Here is a 22174-nt window from a genome sequence, read left to right as displayed (position 1 = left end):
AAAATACATTAAAATTGACCTGTTTTGACAAACATTTTTCTGTTTCTGCAATATTAAACTATGAAAGTTAAACTAACCAGCCATCAAGTTGACAAGTTTGTTTCTCAATATAAGAACAAAGTAAAAATCCAACAGTCATCTTTATCAAGGAGTTTGTATGCTATTTCTAGACCTACTGACCAGTAAGAGGCAGTATTTGATAAGGCTCTGAGAATTTTTTTCATGTTTTTGTTTTGTTGCAGACTTATACATTTTGTAACTTAAACAAACACTTCAGAAGCACATAATGAGAAAAGACAATTGTGACAGATTGAAAATGAATGAAAAGCAGTATTTATTCAAATGAATGATCTGAAATTGTTTATTCAACTAACCTCAAGTAAGACACTGAACAATGTTAGCTTTTAGCTTTTAGCTTCACGTAAAAACAAAACAAAACACTCAAACAGGGCTTGACAGATGTGCATTTCTTGCTGAAGCATCTTGTCTGTTTCATACAGACTTGATCCAAACTTTGAAAGCTCCTTACACACACTATACTTATTCTTTCTCTGTTTTAAAAGATATTTCCAATATTTTACTTAATAATCCCAGTACGTTCCTAATATGTTTTGTAAATGATACTGTTGGTATTTGTTTTCAGATGTCTTTTTTATTTGACCATTTTTGATTTTCATTGATTTCTTATGACAATTGTCATTTTAATTCAAATAATACATGAAAAATGTTTAAACTGACCACGTGATTTGGACTAAATTTGTGGTTTGGAGGATAATGCACAGATGGAATCGCCTTTGATTTTAAATGTAACGAGATCAGAAGAATCTTGAAAAAGATTCAAGATTCGGGTCTTCTTTCTTTAAGAAATTCAAGAGTTCAACAAACTTATTTTGACAGCTCCAGCAGGGTACATTGCCACAACCCTTTCACCCTCCCATTTAACAAATTCTTCTTTCTGTGTTACATAAGTAATCTGTGTTTACTGAGATCTTGCTTCTGATTAACAGCACTGCCTGATTACAGCTCAGCTGCACTCAGAAAGCTGAAGAATAGTGATGGCAATAGCATTCATTTTTGCAGTTCTTCTCTTTGTTCCCGTGTTTACATTTTTGAAGTAGCAAATAAAGCCATTAGGTTTTACAAGAAAATACTATTTCAGTCTTAGTACTTCAAAAATTATAGACCGTATTAATCAAAGGTTATCTATCAATCAAGTCAATGGTTGAATTTCATCTTCACAGAATCTCAGAATGAGTGTCATGTGTTTCATAACATGTAAACATTTATTTGGTGCCAACTTTATCTGAAATTTAAAATAAGAAACTAAACACATTTTGTAATTGAAATTAAATGACAACATCCCAACACCTACAAAAAGTAACATTTAAGTAATAATCATTAGGTCTATTATTGCTGTTGTTACTATAATTAGTGTATCCTTTTTTTGACATGCACATAACCACTATAGGCCTATGTATATGGAAATGAATTCATCTTGTTAGGCTACTTCCTGAAACACCAAACACCAAGCTTCTCCGGCATTTAAAAATTCACAATCAATTTGTAACAACTTCAGGGTCGCATAGCTGACGCATGCGCATTAGCGCTGCCCCCTCGTTCCCTCCCCCCCACAACATAAAGTGCTGCTGTCGGTCAGGTTTGGCATCAGGAGCGTTGCCGTGCATTTGGAGACGCCAGAGGTTCTTTGGTGTTCATCAGGGCATCAGCCCCCTGAGTTCAGCCTCCTCAGACCAGGTCACATCACCTCATCCCAGCATGTCTAAAAAGAGCGAAACCCCGGCGGAGGGCAAAGAGCCCGAGAACAGCTGGAAAGACGTGATCTACAATCCAAGAACTGGAGAATTCTTCGGTCGGACTGCGAGGAATTGGGGTGAGCTGACACAAGCCCTGTGAACGCATCTTTCATGCAAGTGTTGAAATGTGCATTTTACAGAAATAAGCATATAGTGCGGATTTTGTTGCAGAAAACTGTTCAGCATTTAACGTTAAAGCATGAAGACCCCCCTGGGGTCATGAATGAAGAATGAAATTGAGGAAAGTGATCGTTATCTTTTAGCCATTCCGACATCTTGATGTCATCAACTCTTTCACTGATGACATTAGTGGCGATTTGTGTCTTCTCTCGTCTGTGTTTTGAATAATCTACAGTGATAAATAAATATGATGCTCAATGCTCAACATCTCCAGGTCCAAGCAGATCTTCTGTAAATTAAATAAATTCTGAATCAATATGAGGATGTTAGCTATAGAACATAGAAGCGACAGCAGTGCTTTAATGACATTATTTTTAAGGAAATGACTACGTCCATGTTGCGCGTGAGCTGAAATTCCCTGTGGTGAGATAAATGAGCCTCTGTAGATGCTAATAATAATCATCATTAGGCAAAAAAATATTTTTATTCCAGACTGTGGTTTTCAATCTACGTACATCTGTTTTATTAAAGGAAGGCTCTTGTTTACATTATCTACCGAAAACAGGCGCTGATTCCATGATGGTATCCTTAAAAACAATAATATTATCAGACACTCTGTATGCTTACTGCTTAATGTGAGAGAAAGGCTCGTGCCATGATTAACCTTCTCTTGTCCTCATTGACCTCAGGCCCATTACGCCTATTTAATTCATCCGACTGTCTTGGCTAGTAAAACTAGTCTAAATGATTAAAGGCCTGCAGAATGAATAGTTTTCACCCAGTCAAAATAACGACCCCGATTTTCTAGAAACCCATTTATTCTCGTTCGTGTTGAAGAAAGACCTGACGTCAGAGCGGTCGGTAACATCAAAGGGTCGTCGCTGAGCGCCGTGACGTCGTCAGGCCTGGGGTTTTCACGCCTCACTAAACTTTCTGTGAAAATGACACATTTGATTATTTTTGAGCGACAACGATCAACTGCTGGATGGAAAATAGCATTATTTGAGTTAATGAGTTGATATATATTACACGCAAAATTATTTCCACACTTATTTTAACATCTTTTTTTTTAAATCACTGAAATGAATGAAGGCTTTACAACACCTTTTGGCCCTCTATCGGTTAAAAAAGTGCATGCGTCTTGTGGAAAAACATTGTTTTGGTTGTGCTTCGGCTCAGCTTGAAAATGATTTTCAAAAGTAGCCTACTGTGTTTCAGGTCTCATCCTCCTCTTTTACTTGGTCTTCTATGGCTTCTTGGCTGCTATGTTTGTCTTCACTATGTGGGCGATGCTTCAGACGCTGAATGAAGACACACCAAAGTATCGAGATCGGGTTGCGTTCCCAGGTGAGTTTTTCAGTTTTGGAAACATTGATAGTAATTATGAATTGAAGATTGTAAATTAAAAGGGCTATTTCAAGTTGTATATATTATTCAGCTATGAGTTATTTAAAAAAAAGTATAACTAACTTTTTTCTATTTTGCAGGGTTGGCTATCAGGCCAAACTCTTTGAATATAGTTTTTAACAGATCAGAACCTCTTGAATATGGCCAGTATGTCCAGCATCTAGAATCATTTCTGCATCGTAAGTGCTCTACTCTTTGCCTCACAACCCCCCCCCCCCCCCCCCCCTCCCCTCTTTTTTTTAAATATAATTTCTCATCTGGTTGCATAGTACTTGTATATTTATAGTTTCTCTGTTTTCCATTTCCAGAGTATAATGACTCTGAACAAGCCAAAAATGACTTGTGTATGGCGGGTCAGTACTCTGAGCAGGATGAGGAACCTCAGAAGAAGGTGTGCCAGTTCAGGAGGAGTTTACTGCAGCGTTGCTCTGGGATGGAGGACCCCACTTTTGGCTATGCTAAAGGACAGCCATGTGTTATTGTTAAGATGAATAGGGTGAGTAACCTTACATACACTGTTGTTCAAAAGTTTTGGGGTCAGTATGATTAAAAAAAAAAAAAAACATTTATTTTGCAACGAGCAAGTATGCATTAAATTGATCAGAAGTGACAAAGACATTTATAATGTTACAAATGTGTTTTTATTTTTAAAGGGGTGGTTGACACTTTTTTAATGATAGTTAGCGTGTAATGTTGCTGTTTGAGCATAAACAATATCTGCAAAGTTGCATCGCTGAAAGTTCAATGCAAACGGAGATATCGTTTTTTTTTTTTTATTCTGGCAGTTTAATTGAATGCCTACAAAAACGGCTCGTAGGGACTACAACGAGTTACTTCCTGGGTTTGTGACATCACAAACCCAGACAACCCCCGCTCCCGGGAACATGCAACAAAGGGGGCGAGGCCATGCTGGCGCTGCTTTAGAGAAGAAGAAGAAAACTAGGGGTGTACGTATGAATCGCGATTTTTTTTTTCTTCTAACGATTCTAATGGATTCACTAGTTTCGAAATCAATGTTTTCTCTCTCTCTCTCTCTCTCTCTCTCTCTCTCTCTCTCTCTCTTCAATCTCTCATCCAGATCACCAGCTCAGCTCAAACAATGAACTGTTCCATTTATACAATTTTTTCACATAGCTATGAGAAGCGTTATACATGGACACGCGTGCGGTTGCCGTACTGTATTGAAGCTTTACTCAGGATAAAACTGTATATTAAAAGCTAACAGAAGCAGCAGCATTTACAAATAACAGATTATCTAAAAGTATGGGACAACAACAAACAAAAAACATACCATTAAGAGCCATGCTTGCACAGGTTCTGAGCGATCCTCTTCACTAATATCCTCAGCGTCTCATTTGGGCTCAAATTGATAAGCAATATAAACGGCGCCATTGTTTACAATACAACCGGAGCACATGCCCCTGAGGTGAAGGGGGGGACGTTTAGACGCGCACTAGAGGCGGTTTAGCCAATCACAACACACTGGACTAGCTAACCAATCAGAGCGCATTGCTTATTTCTGAGGGAGGGTCTTCATAAAAGCAGGAAATGATCAGCGTGTTTATAGAGATTGGGAATGTCACAGCAGCAATGCATTCTGGGAAATTAGGTCTTGGGAGCTACAGCAGAGACTGGATAATATAGTGAATGTAGAAGGTTGATATTATTTAATGTTTATGTTATTCTACTTAGGACCGCGTTGGAGTGGTTAAGGCTCACTTGACATCATTTGCCAGAGCCCTTTGCATGGCCGGTGTGAAAAACTGGATTTTTTTCAACGTTAGAAAGCTGAAAAAGCAGAGGTATTTCCTGCAGACATTGATAAGGGCTATGTCATAGCCCTGATCAATGTCTGCATCATGAAATACCTCTGCTTTTGATCAATGCTATGATGACACAGTAAGCGTTAATCATTTCAACGTGATCTTAAGTTGAATCAAACAAAATAATATAAAATGTCTACATTCACTACAGAACTCGGATGAAAGTTAAACCTTACCTCGGTATGGTAAACAACTCAAATATGTGGCTTAATAATTGATCTCTGTAGATTTATACAGTGATTTGCATTAAACTGTAAGCCCTCACACTACAAATAGAAGAAAATCATATATGGAAATGTTATCTTGTGGCAGCTCTTTGATACCCAGCCACTTGTTTGTACGGATTAAGTTTCATTCATTCATTTATTTGATCGCTTGCATCGTTGTTTGGTATCTCTAATAGTAAGGAATCTTCATCTTGGTTCATTCAAGTCAAGGTATTTATTTGCATGGCATCCACAGTACAGATAGTTTCAAAGCAGCCTAGTAAGTTCTGTTACCTCTATAATGGCTTAATTCTTTACATTGAGCAGTTTTACTGGGCATTATGACAATATATAACAATGATAAATGATCCACAGTTTGAGATATAGCTATGTATTCTCCCCTTTAAAAAATAGCCATGGTTTTGCTACTCTAACCAATATCAGTAACGTTACCTCTGTAGTGAAGGAGACTGAATAATGCATATTTGCAGCCTCTCAGACAAACCACAGAGCAATTTTTTTATTTAAAGAGATTTACATATTAGTCCATTTTATTCTAAGAGTATGTAAGATGATTTTCAAAAAAATATAGTAAATGGTCAGCTTTTTCTGTGGTGATTTGCGTGTGTTTACACTGTGTGCTCCTGAGTGTGTCCTAAAACATGGCAGAATCCAACGCGGCGTGACGTAGATTCCCATTCTCTATAGGAGAAGGGACAGAGCGGTGTAGAATAAAGGTAAAGGTTTTTTTTTTTAAACGAAGCATTAACACATGTTAGACTGCACTGCACCCCATAAACACAATCAAACCTAGAAAAAAAAAAACAGTCAACCACCCCTTAAATAAATGCTGTTCTTTTTCATTTTCTATGTATTAAAGAAACCTTGAAAATTTGTATCATAATTGCCACAAAATATATTAGACAACACACAACTGTTTACTGGAGTAAATTGGATTTCCACAGGAATAAATTGCATTTTAAAATATATTAAAATAGAAAATAGTTATGATATAAATAGTTAATAATAGTTATGATATAACTAGTTATAAATAGTTATGATATGACAAAAATAGTAATGATATTTCACAATATTACTGTTTTTACTGTATTTTTGTAGATACAAAGCATGTCATTCTAAATGAATTATGCACTACCAAACTATTGTCTTCAAGAGTAAACGTGTTTGGGTATTCATATCGACTTATTGACTTACTGAGGGTAAATCAGGCTGATATTGTGTTATTCTTAACCCTCAGATCATTGGTCTTAAGCCAGCTGGAGATCCATACATCAACTGCACATCAAAGGTAACAAAAGTAGACCTGTTTAATAGGGGTGCCAAATAAAGAATGATTTACATTTTGATATTAAGATATAGTATAAGACCATAACTAATGTATATGTTTGTATTTGTGGTGTTTCATGTGGTTTAAAGCTGCAATTTAAAACTAAAACGGCACAAATGCCTCAACACAACTTTAAGAGATTAAGACCCCATGCTGGCTGTTTCTCAGAGTAATCACAATTAAGGTCCATGCCTGGTCTTCTAAGTATTCTCCAACAATTACTTTCTTGTCTACCTAACCATTTTCCTTTATCATTATTGTTTTGGCTATTATGGCTTTGGTTTGCTCACTGAGGGTTCATAACAAGATATAACGAATGTAAAAATCACATGGCCAGTCAAATTGTAAGATACTAGCAAATCAAAGGTCTGATTATTTTGGGGTGTTTCGTTGCTCTGTAAAACAGCAAAACAGTGTTGGGTGTTTGTAGTTGCCAGTATTTCTGCAATTTTCTTGTGCATTTCAGCTTTAAAGTTTGATTTATATGTTGTTGTGTTTCCTGCTTGGATTTCTAATTGTTATTCCATCCTCTCTCAAGGGTGTTTTTTTTTCTCCCTCCCTTTTTTCTTTATCTCTCATGTCTCAATTGCATGCTGCCAGTTGAACTCCTTTGTGAAGTGATGGGTAAGATCACTGGTCTCTGTCATTCTCCCGGTGTCTCGTTTGCATCTACCGTGATCGAGCATGTCTCTTATATGCTTTATCATTCCTTACCTTAAATTTTCTGCAAGCCACAACATTTTGTCAGAATTAGGGATGCACCCTGATATATTTAATGTAATCTAAACTGAAATGAAATAAACAAAATATAAACCAATAAAAACTAAAATCAGTAATTTCAAATGCTACGCATAAACATTATTATTTACAGTGTGAAAAATGGATAGTCTTTTTGTGATTTGCTAAAGATTAAATTACAGTGTTATTCAATTATTAGTGTTTTATTGAGTAACATTGAGCGTCAGATGGCGGTATAAAAAAAGTAGAGAATGTGAGCTGCACAATTACATATCTGTAATATTACACCTTTAAAAATAAAGGTGCTTCAAAATGTTCTTCTAGCAATGCCATAGTAAGAACCATTTTTGGTTCCACAAAGAACCATTCAGTCAAAGGTTCTTTAAAGAATCTTTCTTACCTTTTTATAATCTGAAGAACCTTCTTTCACTACAAAGAATCTTTTGTGAAACAGAAAGGCTCTTCAGATGTTAAAGCTTCTTTAGGGAACCATTTAGGTTACAAACAGGTTCTTCCAATGCATCGTGAAGCTCCTTTATTTTTAAGAGTGTAGCTGATGTGGTACTGATGTACTCGCATCCCTAATCAAAATCAGTTGTCCATTATCACAATGGTTACCATCTGAACATTTTCTTAATGAGCCACTACTTTTGATCAAGAAAGATGGCTAATGAACAAATACTAATTCATTTAGCATGGCAAAGCAGCAGCATGACTTCTAGCGCTTGTTTTGTCCAAAGCAGCAATCTGCTTTGTCTGTTCTCTGCTGGGATACATTATGCTCTGCATTCAAATGTATTTTTGCTACTGTATATGTCATGGATGATTAGGGGCCAAGCACCGAAGGTGCGTAAGCACCTATTGTAATCGTTAGCGTTCTTATTATTATTCTTTTTCCGTTTCTTCCGCCGGAAAGTCAATGGCAGCCCACAGAAACGCTTGCAGGAAAGTTGTAAAATTTGGCACACTGATAGATGATACTGTCAATAGTAACCACAGCAAATTTGGAGTCTCTAACTCAAACTCTCTAGCGCCACCACTAGTCCAAAATTAAAATTTTGTTATGCTAATAACTTTTGAACTGTAAGCCACAAAATGAAAATAATTTTTTCCTCTGAATCCTTGTCGAATTAAGTCAAAAATTCAAAAATCGTAAGATTTAGTTTTTTCGCTAAAACCTACTTTGTCGAAATCGTCCTAGACGGTTCGTCCAATTCTCACCAAAATTGGCTCAGATCATCTACAGACCATGGTGGCAAAAAGTTATGGAATTCAAGTTGATTCGTCCAAGCGTTGTCGAATACCACACTAACGAATTCGCCGAAAAGCATGCAAAAATGGATCTGAGGCTATATCTCCGCAAGGGTTTGACGGATCAACACGAAACTTGGTGTGTATTATAAGTGAAGTGAAGTGACATGGCTGCCAAGTATGGTGACCCATACTCGGAATTCGTGCTCTGCATTTAACCCATCCAACGTGCACACACATAGCAGTGAACACACACCCGGAGCAGTGGGCAGCCATTTTTTTATAACAAGCATGACCTGAGGCTACCTGCAGTGTTTCGGCGCTGTGCCACCTAGTGGTCAGGAGATATGAAAAATGCATATTTTTGCTTATAACTTGTGAATAATTGGCCAAAAATCACAAAACTGGTCTCTTTAGATTCGGTGCATCATGCCGAGTCCAACCATTTTCCCAATGTCAGCCATTTTGGGCATCGGCTATGTTGAATTTTGTAGTAAAATGCTATATTTTACAAACGCATTAACATATCGTTACGAAACGTGGTATGGGTAATCAGCACAATGCCCTGAAGGAGCCTGAGAAGTTTTGAGGCAGCGCCACCTAGTGATAAAATCTAATATTCACATGCTTATAACTTTGAGTGGGGTTGACCTATTTTTACGAGAATTACATTTTTAGACTCCTGAATCCTTGCCGAGTCCAGCGATATCAAACTTGCCAGATTTTGGCTTATGGTTTGTGCTACGTTGCATTGTAGCGCTTAAAAAAACATTTGCGAATATTGTTGAAACCGTTACTCCGATCGACACGAAACCACCTTACACTAATGCCCAATTGCCAAAATTTTGATAGTAAGTGGCACAAAAATGTCGGCAGTCACTCATTTTTCATCTACTTACACACAAATGTCTATAACTCCAAAACAAAATTGGATTTTTTCACCAAATTTGACACATATGTATGGGCACACTCTAAGGACACATACAAACTTTGGTGGGATTGTGCCTCTTCGTGGCGCTATATTTGAACAAAACATGAAATTACCATTGACTATAATAGTTTTATGACATAAAATGCTATATTTTACGAATGCATTGGTGTAGCAATACAAAACTTTATATTTACCATGGAGACCATGACCTGAAAGTACTTAAACTGTTTTAAGACAGTGCCACCTTGTGGTAAAACTTTACAATGAAATGTCAAATAAATGCTAATAGCTTTCTGTGAATTTTGCCTATTGTAATGAGACTTGTATTAATAGATTCCTTGGGTCTTGCTCAGAACAGCGATACCAATGTTGCCGTAGTCAGCCAAACTTCCTCTCTACCCTTTTGATTTTCTTTAAAAATCTACTTTTTCTAACTCCTCCTAGACTGTTGGTCCGATTTTCACCAAAATCGATTCATATCATCTTCAGTCCATGCTGACAAAAAGTTATGGAATTTGTGTTGATAGACAAAACAGTTTTCACATACCACAACAATGAATTTGAGGCATGACGCCAAAATGACACTTGAGGCCGTATCTCTGCAATGCTTTGGCATATTGACACCAAACTTTGTGTGTGCCATTGTCACCTCACATAGAACACACCTCATCGATTTGATAACGGTGCCACCTGTTGGTCAAAAGTGAAAAGTCATTCAATCTTATTACTAGTAGTTTTAAATGATTTTCCAGCCATTTGGACTACAATAATCTGTAAATGCCTTTGATTACTCATTTCTGGAGTTGGTCTGATGCTCCATGCTATGCTTAGCTCCTCATTTTGCCGCTGGAATGCTTGGCCCCGTCATTGCTGCTTGCAGCTATATTTTACATATGTTATTGTTAGAACTACATCAAACTGCATCATCCACTCTCACCCAGTGACAGCCTGCTGTCTTCAGTTGTCTGATGGTATTTTCTTCTTTCTCTTCAGAGTGGTAAACCTCTCCAGATGCAGTATTTTCCCCATGAGGGGACTATTGATAGGATGTACTTTCCTTACTATGGGAAAAAAACACATGTAAGTATAGAGCTCAGAACATGCAGGAATAGTTCACCCCAAAATGAAAATTTGCTGAAAATGTACTCACCCTCAGGCCAGTCAAGATGCAGATGATTTTGCTTCTTAATTGGAACCGTTTTAGAGAAATTTTAACATTACATCACTTACTCCCCAATAGATCCTCTGCAGTGAATGGGTGCCGTCAGAATGAGAGTCCAAAAAGCAGATAAAAACATCACAATAATCCACAAAACAAAGTCCATAAATTAAGTCTTGCGAAGCAAAAAGTAATAAACAAATCCATTATCATCACGATTTCTCCAGTGAAAGAGGATCCATTGGTGAACAAATGATATTATGCTATATTTCTCCAAATCTGTTTCATTCAAGAAACAAAATAATCTACATCTTAGATGGCCTGAGGGTTCAGCGAATTTTAATTGTTTTGGTGCACTATTCCTTTAAAGGAATGTTCCAGGTTCAATAACATTTAAGGTCAGTCATTAGTATTTATAACAATGTTGATTACCACAAAAAAAAATCCACTTGTCTGTTAATTTCTTCAAAAACGTAGAATTACAATGGAGGCATGTACAATGGAAGTGAATGGGGCGAATTCATAAATGATACAAAATTTCAATAGTATAGTTATAAGATAACAAAAATAGTATTATACTATATAGAATGACAATATAGTGTTACATCTTAATTTAAGTGTGTATATTGAAGTACACATTTTTTTACCTTGGTTTTCTGTCTCTGGTCATCTATAGGAGGGTTATGTTCAGCCTCTGGTTGCCGTAAAGCTGTTTCTTAAGAAGGAAGACTACAACTCCGAGCTGATTTTAGAGTGCAAGGTAGAGGGCTCCAACCTCAAAAACAACGACGAGCGTGATAAGTTTCTCGGTCGAGTCACTTTCCGTGTCCTGGTGTCCGAATAAAGCAGCTGCTGGTGCGGACGCTAAAGTGAAACTTGCACTACTTTTCTCCCTGTTGTCCCTGTCCTCCTTTTAAACCCCCACTGTATGTCCTGCTGGTCCTCAGCAGGTCTCAAGGACCTAATTTAACTCTCCACAGACAGGCATGACTGATTGATTTCTGTTAATGAATCCTACTGACCGTGTCTCCACAGGAACCCGGTTTAGTCTTCTATCTAGCACCTCCTCCTGCTGAAGACAAGAGTGTCTTTGAACATCTAATTGTATTTTAACTCTGGGCCTCGCATTCCCTAGATGTTTTGAATTCTTTAACGTCATTATGTTGTACCTGTCACGGTGCACACACGAGGGAGGAACCAGGAACACGCAGACGAGGATATAAACTCAAATAATAGTCTTTACTTAACATCAAGGCAGGGCAAGACAAGGCAGGACCAAAACACAGACAGGAACACCGGGGAGTAACGAGTAGACCAGACAAAGTTTAACGGAACAGACAGGACTAATATACACAGGTAAATCATAGATAACGAGACGAACACGGCTAGACAAGAATTAACTAATGATTACATATGACAAGGACAGGAAACAAACCAAATATGGGCACAAGGGGCAGGAACACATGACAGACACACAACAGTTCCCTGACATAACTCCCCCCTCCCGAAAGGCTCGTCCCGAGCCTTAACAGTTCCATCGGGGAGGGGGGGGTGGGCGCTCTGGAGGCCTCTCAGGACAGACACGGACCACAGGACGGGGACCTCCAGAGCGGAACAGACAGACAGGACCCATGGCGGAGCAGGGAGCTCAGGAGGCCATGGCAGGTGGTAACTGTGGCCATGGCATCCTTCTTCGGCCCACCCACTCCACCCAGAGCTCTACTACCCCCCCCCAAAATTTCCATGGGGAATCCAGGGGGTATCAGGAGCCCTCCGGGGCTAGACAGACAAAACAGTACAAGACACGACAGAAACCCTCCAGGGTCAGACAAACACGACAGGACATCCCACAGGAACCAAAAGCCCTCCTGGGCTGGCTAGGAAGCTGAGGCTTCCTCTGGGCATGACGAGGAGTCAGGGGCCCTCACAGGGTCCCTCAGCAACCTCCTCCACTTCTGCGACAGGGGGGGCAAGCGGCTGCGACTGGCCTCCATGGCCACAACTCAAGGAGCCGCCTGCCCCAGACGAGTCTCCATGGACAAGACATGGTAAGTTAAAATGTTCCTGTGGGCACAACGAGACATACATACGGCACTCCTGGCCGTGACGTGTGGACTTCATCCACGGAGAGGGTCATGGCGGCCGATGGGCATGAGTCAGCGGCAATCCGGCGGGCTTGAGTCAGCGGCAATCCAGTGGGCCTTGAGTCAGAGGCTGGCCGGCGGGCATTGAGTCAGAGGCGGATCGGCGGCGTGCACAGGGGAGCCGCCGACGGTGGGTGGGCTTTCCCCACGGACGGCGACGTGATCTCCCGCGAACGGCGGGGTCGGTGAGCCGCGGGTAGCGGCGTGAACTCCCGCGAACGGCGGGCTCGGTGAGCCGCGAACGGCGGCGTGACTTGGGGAAGCCGCCGACGGTGGGTTGGCTTTCCCCACGGACGGCGGACTTGGGTGGGACTTGATCCACGGAGAGGGTATCGGCGACCGGCAGGCTTGAGTCAGCGGCAATCCGGTGGGCTTGAGTCAGCGGCAATCCGGTGGGCTTGAGTCAGCGGCGGACCGGCGGGCATTGAGTCAGAGGCGGACCGGCGGGCATTGAGTCAGAGGCGGACCGGCGGCGTGCACAGGGGAGCCGCGGACGGCGGCGTGAACAGGGGGAGCCGCCGACGGCGGGTTGGCTTTCCCCACGGACGGCGGACTTGGGTGAACCGCAGGTGGCGGCGTGAACTCCCGCGAACGGCGGGCTCGGTGTGCCGCGGACGGCGGCGTGACTTGGGGAAGCCGCCGACGGTGGGTTGGCTTTCCCCACGGACGGCGGACTTGGGTGAGCGGCAGGCTGGGAGCCGCGGACGGCGGCGGATATCTCCCACGATCGGCGGGTTGGATGAGCCGCGGACAACGGCGAATTTCTCCCGCGATCGGCTGACTGCAGGGCTCGCGGCCAGCGGACTCGCGACACTCGCGGCGATCCCGCCGAACTCCCACGCCGACTTGCAGTGGGCTAAGGCGGGATGTCGAGTGGCGACTTCCATGCCACGAGAGACAGACCAAAAACAGGAACAAACAAAAGACTTTTCAAAACGGAAAACAAAACGAGGTGAAGGGGCGCCGCTTACTGTTTAGGTCTGGTCTTCTGTCACGGTGCACACACGAGGGAGGAACCAGGAACACGCAGACGAGGATATAAACTCAAATAATAGTCTTTACTTAACATCAAGGCAGGGCAAGACAAGGCAGGACCAAAACACAGACAGGAACACCGGGGAGTAACGAGTAGACCAGACAAAGTTTAACGGAACAGACAGGACTAATATACACAGGTAAATCATAGATAACGAGACGAACACGGCTAGACAAGAATTAACTAATGATTACATATGACAAGGACAGGAAACAAACCAAATATGGGCACAAGGGGCAGGAACACATGACAGACACACAACAGTTCCCTGACAGTACCCTTAAAGGGATTTTGTTTACATTGTGATTGATGAAACGGGTTAGTCGCTATCTTAACCCTTAGTTGGTGTTTTTGTGTTTGTGTTGCTCTATGTGAATATATTTAATGATCGTATTGTCATATTGCTATAAGATTTATGTAAAACAAAAGTGACATTGACACATTTTTGAAATATGAAATACGTAAAGAGCAAATTTGTAACCTAAATGATTTTCATAACCTCTGCATGGATCCTCGTTCATGCAGATGCCTTAAGAGCCATTTAACATCTTGGTACAAATGCTATTTTGACAAATAAAAAGAAAACAAGGAAGCGGTGGTTGTAAATTGTCTGTAATATCCTGAACGTACCACATGATGGTGTTAGAATATAATGTCTAAAAGCATATTATATTAGTTTACCTTAAACATGTCACAGTGCTCAACCAAACATAGCACTGTCTGTTCCTGCCAACAGCTATCAATAAATCAGCAGTTTGCATCAACTGATTAGTTGACCACATTTAGTCACAGACATGGGAATCTGCTTCAGTCTGTACATAGATGGTCTTTTAAGATGGCCAATGTTTCAGGTAATTGATGCAATCATCTATTTAGCACACACTTAATAATTTAGAATTTTTAAGGCTGATTAATCACAGTTACTTTATTCTATTGACAGGCTCGGTTTTAAACAGTAATTAATAAAAAACTAATCTGGTTTGTATTTTAAAAGGTCTATACAGAAATAAATACACTGCCAAGTAATTTCCAGATAGTATAATAATTTGCTTTGGTCTGTGACAATATAAATTATAATATAAAAACAGATAAATATATAAAGGTCCCAGTTATTATTTTGAAAACAATATGTTTTTCACAAAGCATTATTAAAATATAAAGCTGCTATTATATTTCAGGAAATATAAAATTTTATTATTATTATTAAAAGTGTGAGAACTCCTCTGACTACTGACAAACATGCCAAAATCAAAACTCCCAACGTGTATTTTTACCTGTAGATGTGAAGAGACACTCTTACTAACACTGCTTCTTACACACATAAGCTTATTTTCCGCATTAGTGGATATTGATTCACAGAAGGAGGAGTGGGATCTGTTTGACTTAACAGGGTCTTTAGCTTTACCGGCTGAAGACTTTTCTGACTTTCAACAACTAAGCAGACCTGCATATTAATAGTAATATACACACCATCTCTACATGTACATTGCCTAATAAAGCTCAGAAGTGATGTAACAGTATTTGAATGCGGGAAGCAGATTCATTTATGTGTGGAGATCATAAATTGGTAAGTCTGGTGAGAGTGACTTGTCTTGGTTCAGCAAATCAGACTGGAGGATCCAAGGATTAGAGGTTGATTTAAGTACGCGAGTATAAACCAGATTATCGCCTTACAAGATAAGTGTGGTGTTCTGAATTCAGCCCAGAACTTTTCAGGCAGTCTGTGATTTGACTCCTTAATCTGGGGAATATTTTTAGATTTTGACTCTTGCACAGGTTAGCATATGGTTAAATTTTCATTGAGCATTACTTGAGGAATTACACTTTATCTCAGGAACACATTCAAACCAGAAATAATGGGAGACCTCTGAATTTGCTGCTTTGAAACTGAATTAGCACCAAGCACCAGTGTTATGGGAGGGGGAAAAAGCTAATTAGTAAATCTGTAAAAGAAAGAAACATTTTATTGATCCATTTTTGAATCCATGCCCCTGATGAATATCTGAAATTTCTATTTAGAATCATTCTCAAACCTTATATACAATTATGACGATTCAGTCATTATTACTTACCTAGCAAACAGTAAAAACGCAAAAACAGAACAAATTATTAATTTGCAGACGGGTAGTTTGGTCAGTTTTATGTCACAATAACAGTTGTTTGCTCTTGCTCAGCATCATAGAAGCAACACCTCTGAAGACTGGAAGAGGTCATAACCTCCACCTTGGTTACATAGCGCAACTGGTGAGGATTTAGCAGACATAACAGTGCCAAAGCCCTTGAGGACTGACCTCTTTCAGCTGAACTTATCTGTAAAGGAAGGCTGTTTCCTGTGCACATATTTACCACTCTGTCATGATGGGATATGATCATAAAACACAAATGGAATTACCTTTAAATGCTAAACAATCAAGCTCTGATTTTATTTCAGAGCTAACAATATATGTTGATTAATTAATTCATATTTATATGTACATATTTATACACACAAGGTGCAGAATCAGAAAAGCCCTGCTATCAAAGATCACAAGCATGGAGGTCATGAGTTAACAATTCTCCACAACAGAGATCATTGGAGCTCTGTTGAACAATTACACAATTCATTCAAATGCACTTTGTTAGCATGTAGATGTTTACATGTGTCACAACAAGCCGGCCCACATGGAATCTGTGCAATTGGAACGCCCACCATTACAACAGTTTTGCATCCTTCACAATTATATTGTTACACATTTTCACAAATTTGACCCTGTGATGGACTAGCCTTCTCTCCAGGGTCTTTCCCTGTCTACAGATTGAGATGCTGGGATAGGCTCAAGCAACCCTACATAGGACAAATGGTTTGGAAAATCGATTGGTGGAGGAACTTTGGCTTATTTAATTTTGCTTTCAGCTACCCGTAAGCTTGTAGAACTTTCCACAGAATTCCGAATTCAAAAAACGAGGACGAATTCCGTAGATTCCGTCTGGGCCTGACCTTCAGTAGCTTCTTAAAGTCTTACAAAGAGTATGTGTACAGTAGATGCCAATTGTGTACTAGTGCACAGTGAACTAATCCACAAATAAACTGTGATTTGGCAAGGCAGGAGATGTTTGAAATGCAAGCCGCTGCTTCTTGAGAATGACTCCACTTTGCATGTCCACACATCTCTGCCTTCTGATCACAAACTGTAGCCGATTACATTGAGTCGCTATTGTTACATCAAAATCCTTAGGTGGCCTGTAGTCTTCTACTCTTCTATCATCTTCTCAATAGGGAATAGTACTTTTACTTGCACCCCCTGTTGGATAGGAGGTTGACTATTTCACGAGACATAAAGGAACTGCAGAGAAGAACTTCCCTGACTTGTCCAAAGCTCAGTCCACCACATCATGGAAGGTCTAGAGTGTTTCTCAAACCATGTGGCGGTGCAACTGAAGTGTCTCCTTCTATGCTACAGTGGACTAACGTCCCATCTCTTTCCAGTCACGGTCCACTCTTCTTCGACACAGAGCACAGTTTCATTCATATTAGTGATGCCACTGAAAGCATTTGCTGGTGAATTCTGGACTGGGTGGCTAGATTGGTCCTCTCACAGAAGCGTGCAAGTGCCCGATTTCTTGTCATCATCTAAACCACCGTATGATTCTTTCCGGTTGGGGTCATTGAGCTCATCAAAGAGTCCAGTCTCAATCATCTCCATTTGCCAGGCAATGGACACAGCACCTGTGCCAAACTCCTTGAAGAACTTGTCATCCTTTTCGTCAAACTCAATACCCTTGATTTCAGAGAACTCAGCAATGTCACCTGTATCCTTTGCGTAGACAACGTTGGGTTTGGGCACCCAGGGTGGATCGATAAGGCCAGCCTCCAAACGCGCAAAGTTGATGGACTTGAACCACTCGTGCTTCCTGGGATCATCACCCCTGTGAGAATAGTACAAGTAACAATTATACACTCTGGTCATTTGGGAAAAAGGAGTTTGATGCATTTCACAATATTGCCATTTTCTGGTTCAAGAAAACCAAGGCTTTTGGTCATTATTACATTTGGCCCAAAAGAAGAGATATAGGTTGGATATATAGGATTTTATATATAGAAAATCATCTTTGCCAAGGCATACGAATTTGATACAATACCTTTGACCTGTAGGACACTATTGGAGAATATTGTGGTAAAGGATTTCAAACAGGTTAGGGTCCACATATCCTGCTTTAATACACTGAAGGATCAGAAGGTTAAGAGGGATAGAAGGACTTACTTGCAGCCAAGACGTTCATCAATCTTTTTCTTGAGGAACTGCTTGATGATGTCTATGGTGGGGGCGTCAAAATTCTTGTGCTCAAATTTAGGTTCCTCGTTAATGATGCGCCTCTGTACCTCCTCTTTCTCCACCTTCTCCTTCTTGCCTTCAGGACCTTTGAACGGGGTGTAGCCAGCTACCATTTCATAGATACTGCAACCAAGAGCCCACCAATCCACTGATGTCCTGTATGGGATTTCAGTGAGGATTTCAGGTGCCATATATGCACCTGTTCCAGCCTGTGAAAAGAGAAGCAAAGGGTTTGAGGGACAAAAGCTCAGACTGAACTTTTTTAATATTATAATTTCCCATAGGAATCTGTTTAAATAAGATGCAAAACCGCCCCTTTGTATGAAACTGTCATGGTTTGAGGAGCATATCTGTTTGTCAGAGGAGTTTATTAAGGTAACAGCATTGTAGTAGTAGAGCATTTTATGTAAGTATTACCCTATCTATTGCTTGTACCTCATTTCCTCTCTTTGCCAGAAAGAAGGAGCTTAATTGTAATCCTCTACTACCTGTCAGGAGTCATGTGCCGATCCACTGTGATGAACTGGACAGTCTGGTTATATAAAGATATCCATTCTTAGGCTCAAATGCACATGTGCACCTTTGTGTACAACGTTATGCTTTCACTATATGGCTAATCTAACAGCAGAGCACTTCAATTTACTTGCATGGCTTTAAGACAGACCATTATGGGTGATTAAAAATCATTTGGGGATTTAAGGTGTGATAATAGTTACAACAACACAATCATGTTGAATAACTAAGATGTTCCAGACAAAAGCATTGTTTTTTGGTAGTGATTACATGGGAAAAGATGCATGGTCATTGTGCCAGACTAACATAATTAGATTACCATAGACTAGAATGACCTAGACCTTCAGACCTCTGAAGCTATAATTTGTGCATATAGTGTAGTTACATAAATCAAACTGCTGGGTCGTGGCTTTAAAGTTGTGAGATGTCAAGAAGATCAAGGCTTCAAGAACAGTCAATAAAGTGTTCAAGAAAGACAAGAAAATGGCAGTGATAAACACAAAGCCTTTAAACATAAAATGCATGCGCGTCCCCAGCCTTTGGCTATCTGATCAGAGACAGATTTGTGTAATTCTGCCTAAGAGGATCAGGAGTGTAAAGCCAACCAAACCCCTGGTGGTTCAGCTTGGGCTTCAGCCTGCTTTGAGGACTCAAGAAGGGCACGGGATAATAAGCTTAGGGTCACTGCATGAAAGTTGTTTCATTTTGACATTTGACAACATATCAAAGATAAACAAGTCATGAGGGACAACACTGAATATGCAACCTCCTTTTTTTCCACCAGAGTGAGCTTAAGAAGTATGATAAGAAAATATGAATACCAAACAAAAACCATGTAAAGCTGAGGGACAACACAATGAAGGTAGTATATTCCCTCTGTTATATGAATATACTACATTAATATAAATGTATCTTTACAAATGCCATTTGTCATTACAAATGTAGCTTCTAACAACCATTTAGTTCGATACTTTCTAAAACTAAAGGTTCAATTAACCTAATTTGTGTTGTGCTGAAATATTAAGACCTTTGAAATCTGTAATGAGCCCTTAACTTATGACTGAGTAATTTAATTGGTCATTTTTGTTACCTATGGCATAATTCCTTGAACGAGCTTTCAATTTACTTCTGTAAAGTTTTTCATCAATCATAATTTCATCAGTAAATTTCATCAAGCTTCCTACTTGCTAGTGTACTGTCATTTTACTATCAATAACTCTGCAATACATTATTAAACTTATAAACTAAATAGCTTCATGCTATTTTGTATAACACTGTTTATTGTAGTGAGATAGAGACCCAGTTGTGATTATTGCACCTCTTGGGCAAAGGTGAAGCACTTGTGGGCCCTCTGAAAGAAGTAACCTTATCTTAGCTACAGCAGAGTTTTAATGCAGAGCATATTATGAAATGAATAATGATATAATTGAGTGAAAATAAATATAATTTAATGAAGAATCCTCCTAATCACAATTATCTGTGGCCTACCAATGCAAAAGCTTAAAGAGACGATGAGCCAAGGGTGCAGGTAAGGACACTGCAGCTAACTGAGCCTTGTATGTGAAGTTGTTCATCTCCTTTAGTAGTTTTAGAATGACTCTCCATGCTATTAATCTCATACAAGCATACCCAATTGTTATCCGGTGCCTTTAACGGTACTGATCACAGCATAAATGCGATTAACTCACCTTCTGGGTGATGGTTTTTCCAACGGGAATCTCCACAGCGAGACCAAGATCTGAAAGACGGCACTGGCCCTGGCTATCTAAGAGCACGTTCTCTGGCTTCATGTCACGGTACACAATGTCCATGTTATGCAGTTGGAGCATCCCGGTTGTAATCTGAGCTGTATAATAGATGATCCGATCCATTTCAATACCCTTCTCTCCAATGTTATAGATGTGATACTTGAGGTCACCTCCATTCATCAAGCTCATGACCAGACAGAGATGGGTCTTGGTGTCGTAAGCATACGCCAGGCTGACAATGAACATGCTGTTGACCTTCTCCAAGATCTTCTTCTCTAACAGGGCCATTTTCTCACCATGTTTCTTCTTGAGGCGCTTCTTGCAGAGCTTCTTGCAGGCATACATCTGGCCGGTGTTCTTAACCTGCACTGCACACACCTGGAAGTGTATATGATTGACATTGTTAAGTTTGAGAGACTACATCAAGATATCTTTGATTTAAGACATGTACTCTGAATTTTTAGCACCTCCTAGTTAAGGTTGACAATTTAAAATATATGCTAATAGACTGCACTTCGCGAAAAGAACCTACCTCTCCGAATCCGCCCTTTCCAAGTGTCCTGAATTCATAAAAGTACTTTTCAGTGATTGGCTGTTTCTCGTACTCTTTCCACTGCAAAAACTTGTCAAAGAATTCGCTTGTCTGGTAATCTGTAAACGGCTTGCCTTTTATGAACTCTTTGGTGGCCTCCTTCACCTGTCCCATCACTTCCTCAAAATCTTTGTCAGTAACCGCCTTGCACTTGGTTGCTACATCTCCAGTCAGGAAGGTGAGGGAGCTCTTGGAGCCATCTTTGCAGAACTTATTGATGATATTCGTACGGGCCTTGTCTTTGGCAGCGGCCTCTGACAATTCCCAGTCGTTCAGATCATCCAGAAATTCTGCAGCAGCTTTGCAATCTGGCCCCACTTGATCCAGGTACTGGCGAAAAAACCTCTTTCCAATAGGCTGCTTTTCGCAGAGGGAATCAAACTCCTTGTCCAGAGTCGACCTGAGAGTCGCACATTGTTCTGGCTTGGGTAGAGAGAGACTTCGGCGACGTTTCTTCATTTCCTTGTCATCACCCCCTTGGGCTTTTAGGTAGGCCGTGTTGGCCACCAAGTTATCGAGTCCCCCCATGTCACACATTGTGGCGGCTGTATCAGGTTAGTCGCCCCAGAGAAATAGATAGCTCCAGAAGCTCTGCGGTATCAGGCTAGAAGATGCTACTGCCAGTGCGTTTGTGTGCGACTCGCTTCGAAGCCAAGGCGCGAATGAGCCACTAAGACACACGCACCTGCAGACCAAGGCACACTGACAACCCAGTAATTACTCATTTAGAATTAAATACCTGCAAGGGATTTTCACTTAAGTATATTTGTGTGGTCTATACTCAGCTACTATTCAAGGAAAGGAACTTATAAGAGGGTTCTCCCACTAAGTAGCTTTAGGGCTGACTATATTTAGGCAGATGCAAAGCGCTAGTAAATGGATGGCCATCGGGCTCTGTTGTCTAAACATAAATGGTGATACGATGAGAGGAGCAAAAATGCGAGAGCTAACAGCTCAGCATGGAGCGTACAAAATGCTGAGGCTAGCAGGATGCACTAAAACTTTCTCCTGTTGTTTATAGGCCAATGGCT

General features: G+C 40.3%; 2 protein-coding genes across 2 annotated transcripts; one reads left to right on the top strand and one right to left on the bottom strand.

Moving 5' to 3' along the window:
• The first annotated feature begins 1632 nt into the window (after positions 1 to 1632).
• atp1b3a (ATPase Na+/K+ transporting subunit beta 3a) lies at positions 1633 to 14739 on the top strand. The gene is made up of 8 exons (XM_079379694.1): positions 1633 to 1891; positions 3153 to 3281; positions 3422 to 3520; positions 3650 to 3837; positions 6629 to 6679; positions 10632 to 10718; positions 11474 to 11962; positions 14253 to 14739. Exons 1-7 carry the CDS (start codon positions 1777 to 1779, stop codon positions 11639 to 11641), a joined length of 837 nt encoding a protein of 278 aa, XP_079235820.1. The 5' UTR covers positions 1633 to 1776; the 3' UTR covers positions 11642 to 11962; positions 14253 to 14739.
• A 413-nt stretch (positions 14740 to 15152) lies between these two features.
• On the bottom strand, positions 15153 to 21926 carry grk7a (G protein-coupled receptor kinase 7a). The gene is made up of 4 exons (XM_079380291.1): positions 21084 to 21926; positions 20492 to 20929; positions 18219 to 18499; positions 15153 to 17883 (listed from the first exon to the last, which is right to left on the bottom strand). Exons 1-4 carry the CDS (start codon positions 21678 to 21680, stop codon positions 17550 to 17552), a joined length of 1650 nt encoding a protein of 549 aa, XP_079236417.1. The 5' UTR covers positions 21681 to 21926; the 3' UTR covers positions 15153 to 17549.
• Between the last annotated feature and the right edge of the window lie 248 nt (positions 21927 to 22174).

The sequence above is a fragment of the Barbus barbus genome (genome assembly GCF_936440315.1).
Source record: "Barbus barbus genome assembly, chromosome: 26".
Taxonomy (NCBI): domain Eukaryota; kingdom Metazoa; phylum Chordata; class Actinopteri; order Cypriniformes; family Cyprinidae; genus Barbus; species Barbus barbus.
This window is presented reverse-complemented; position numbering and strand designations above follow the sequence as displayed.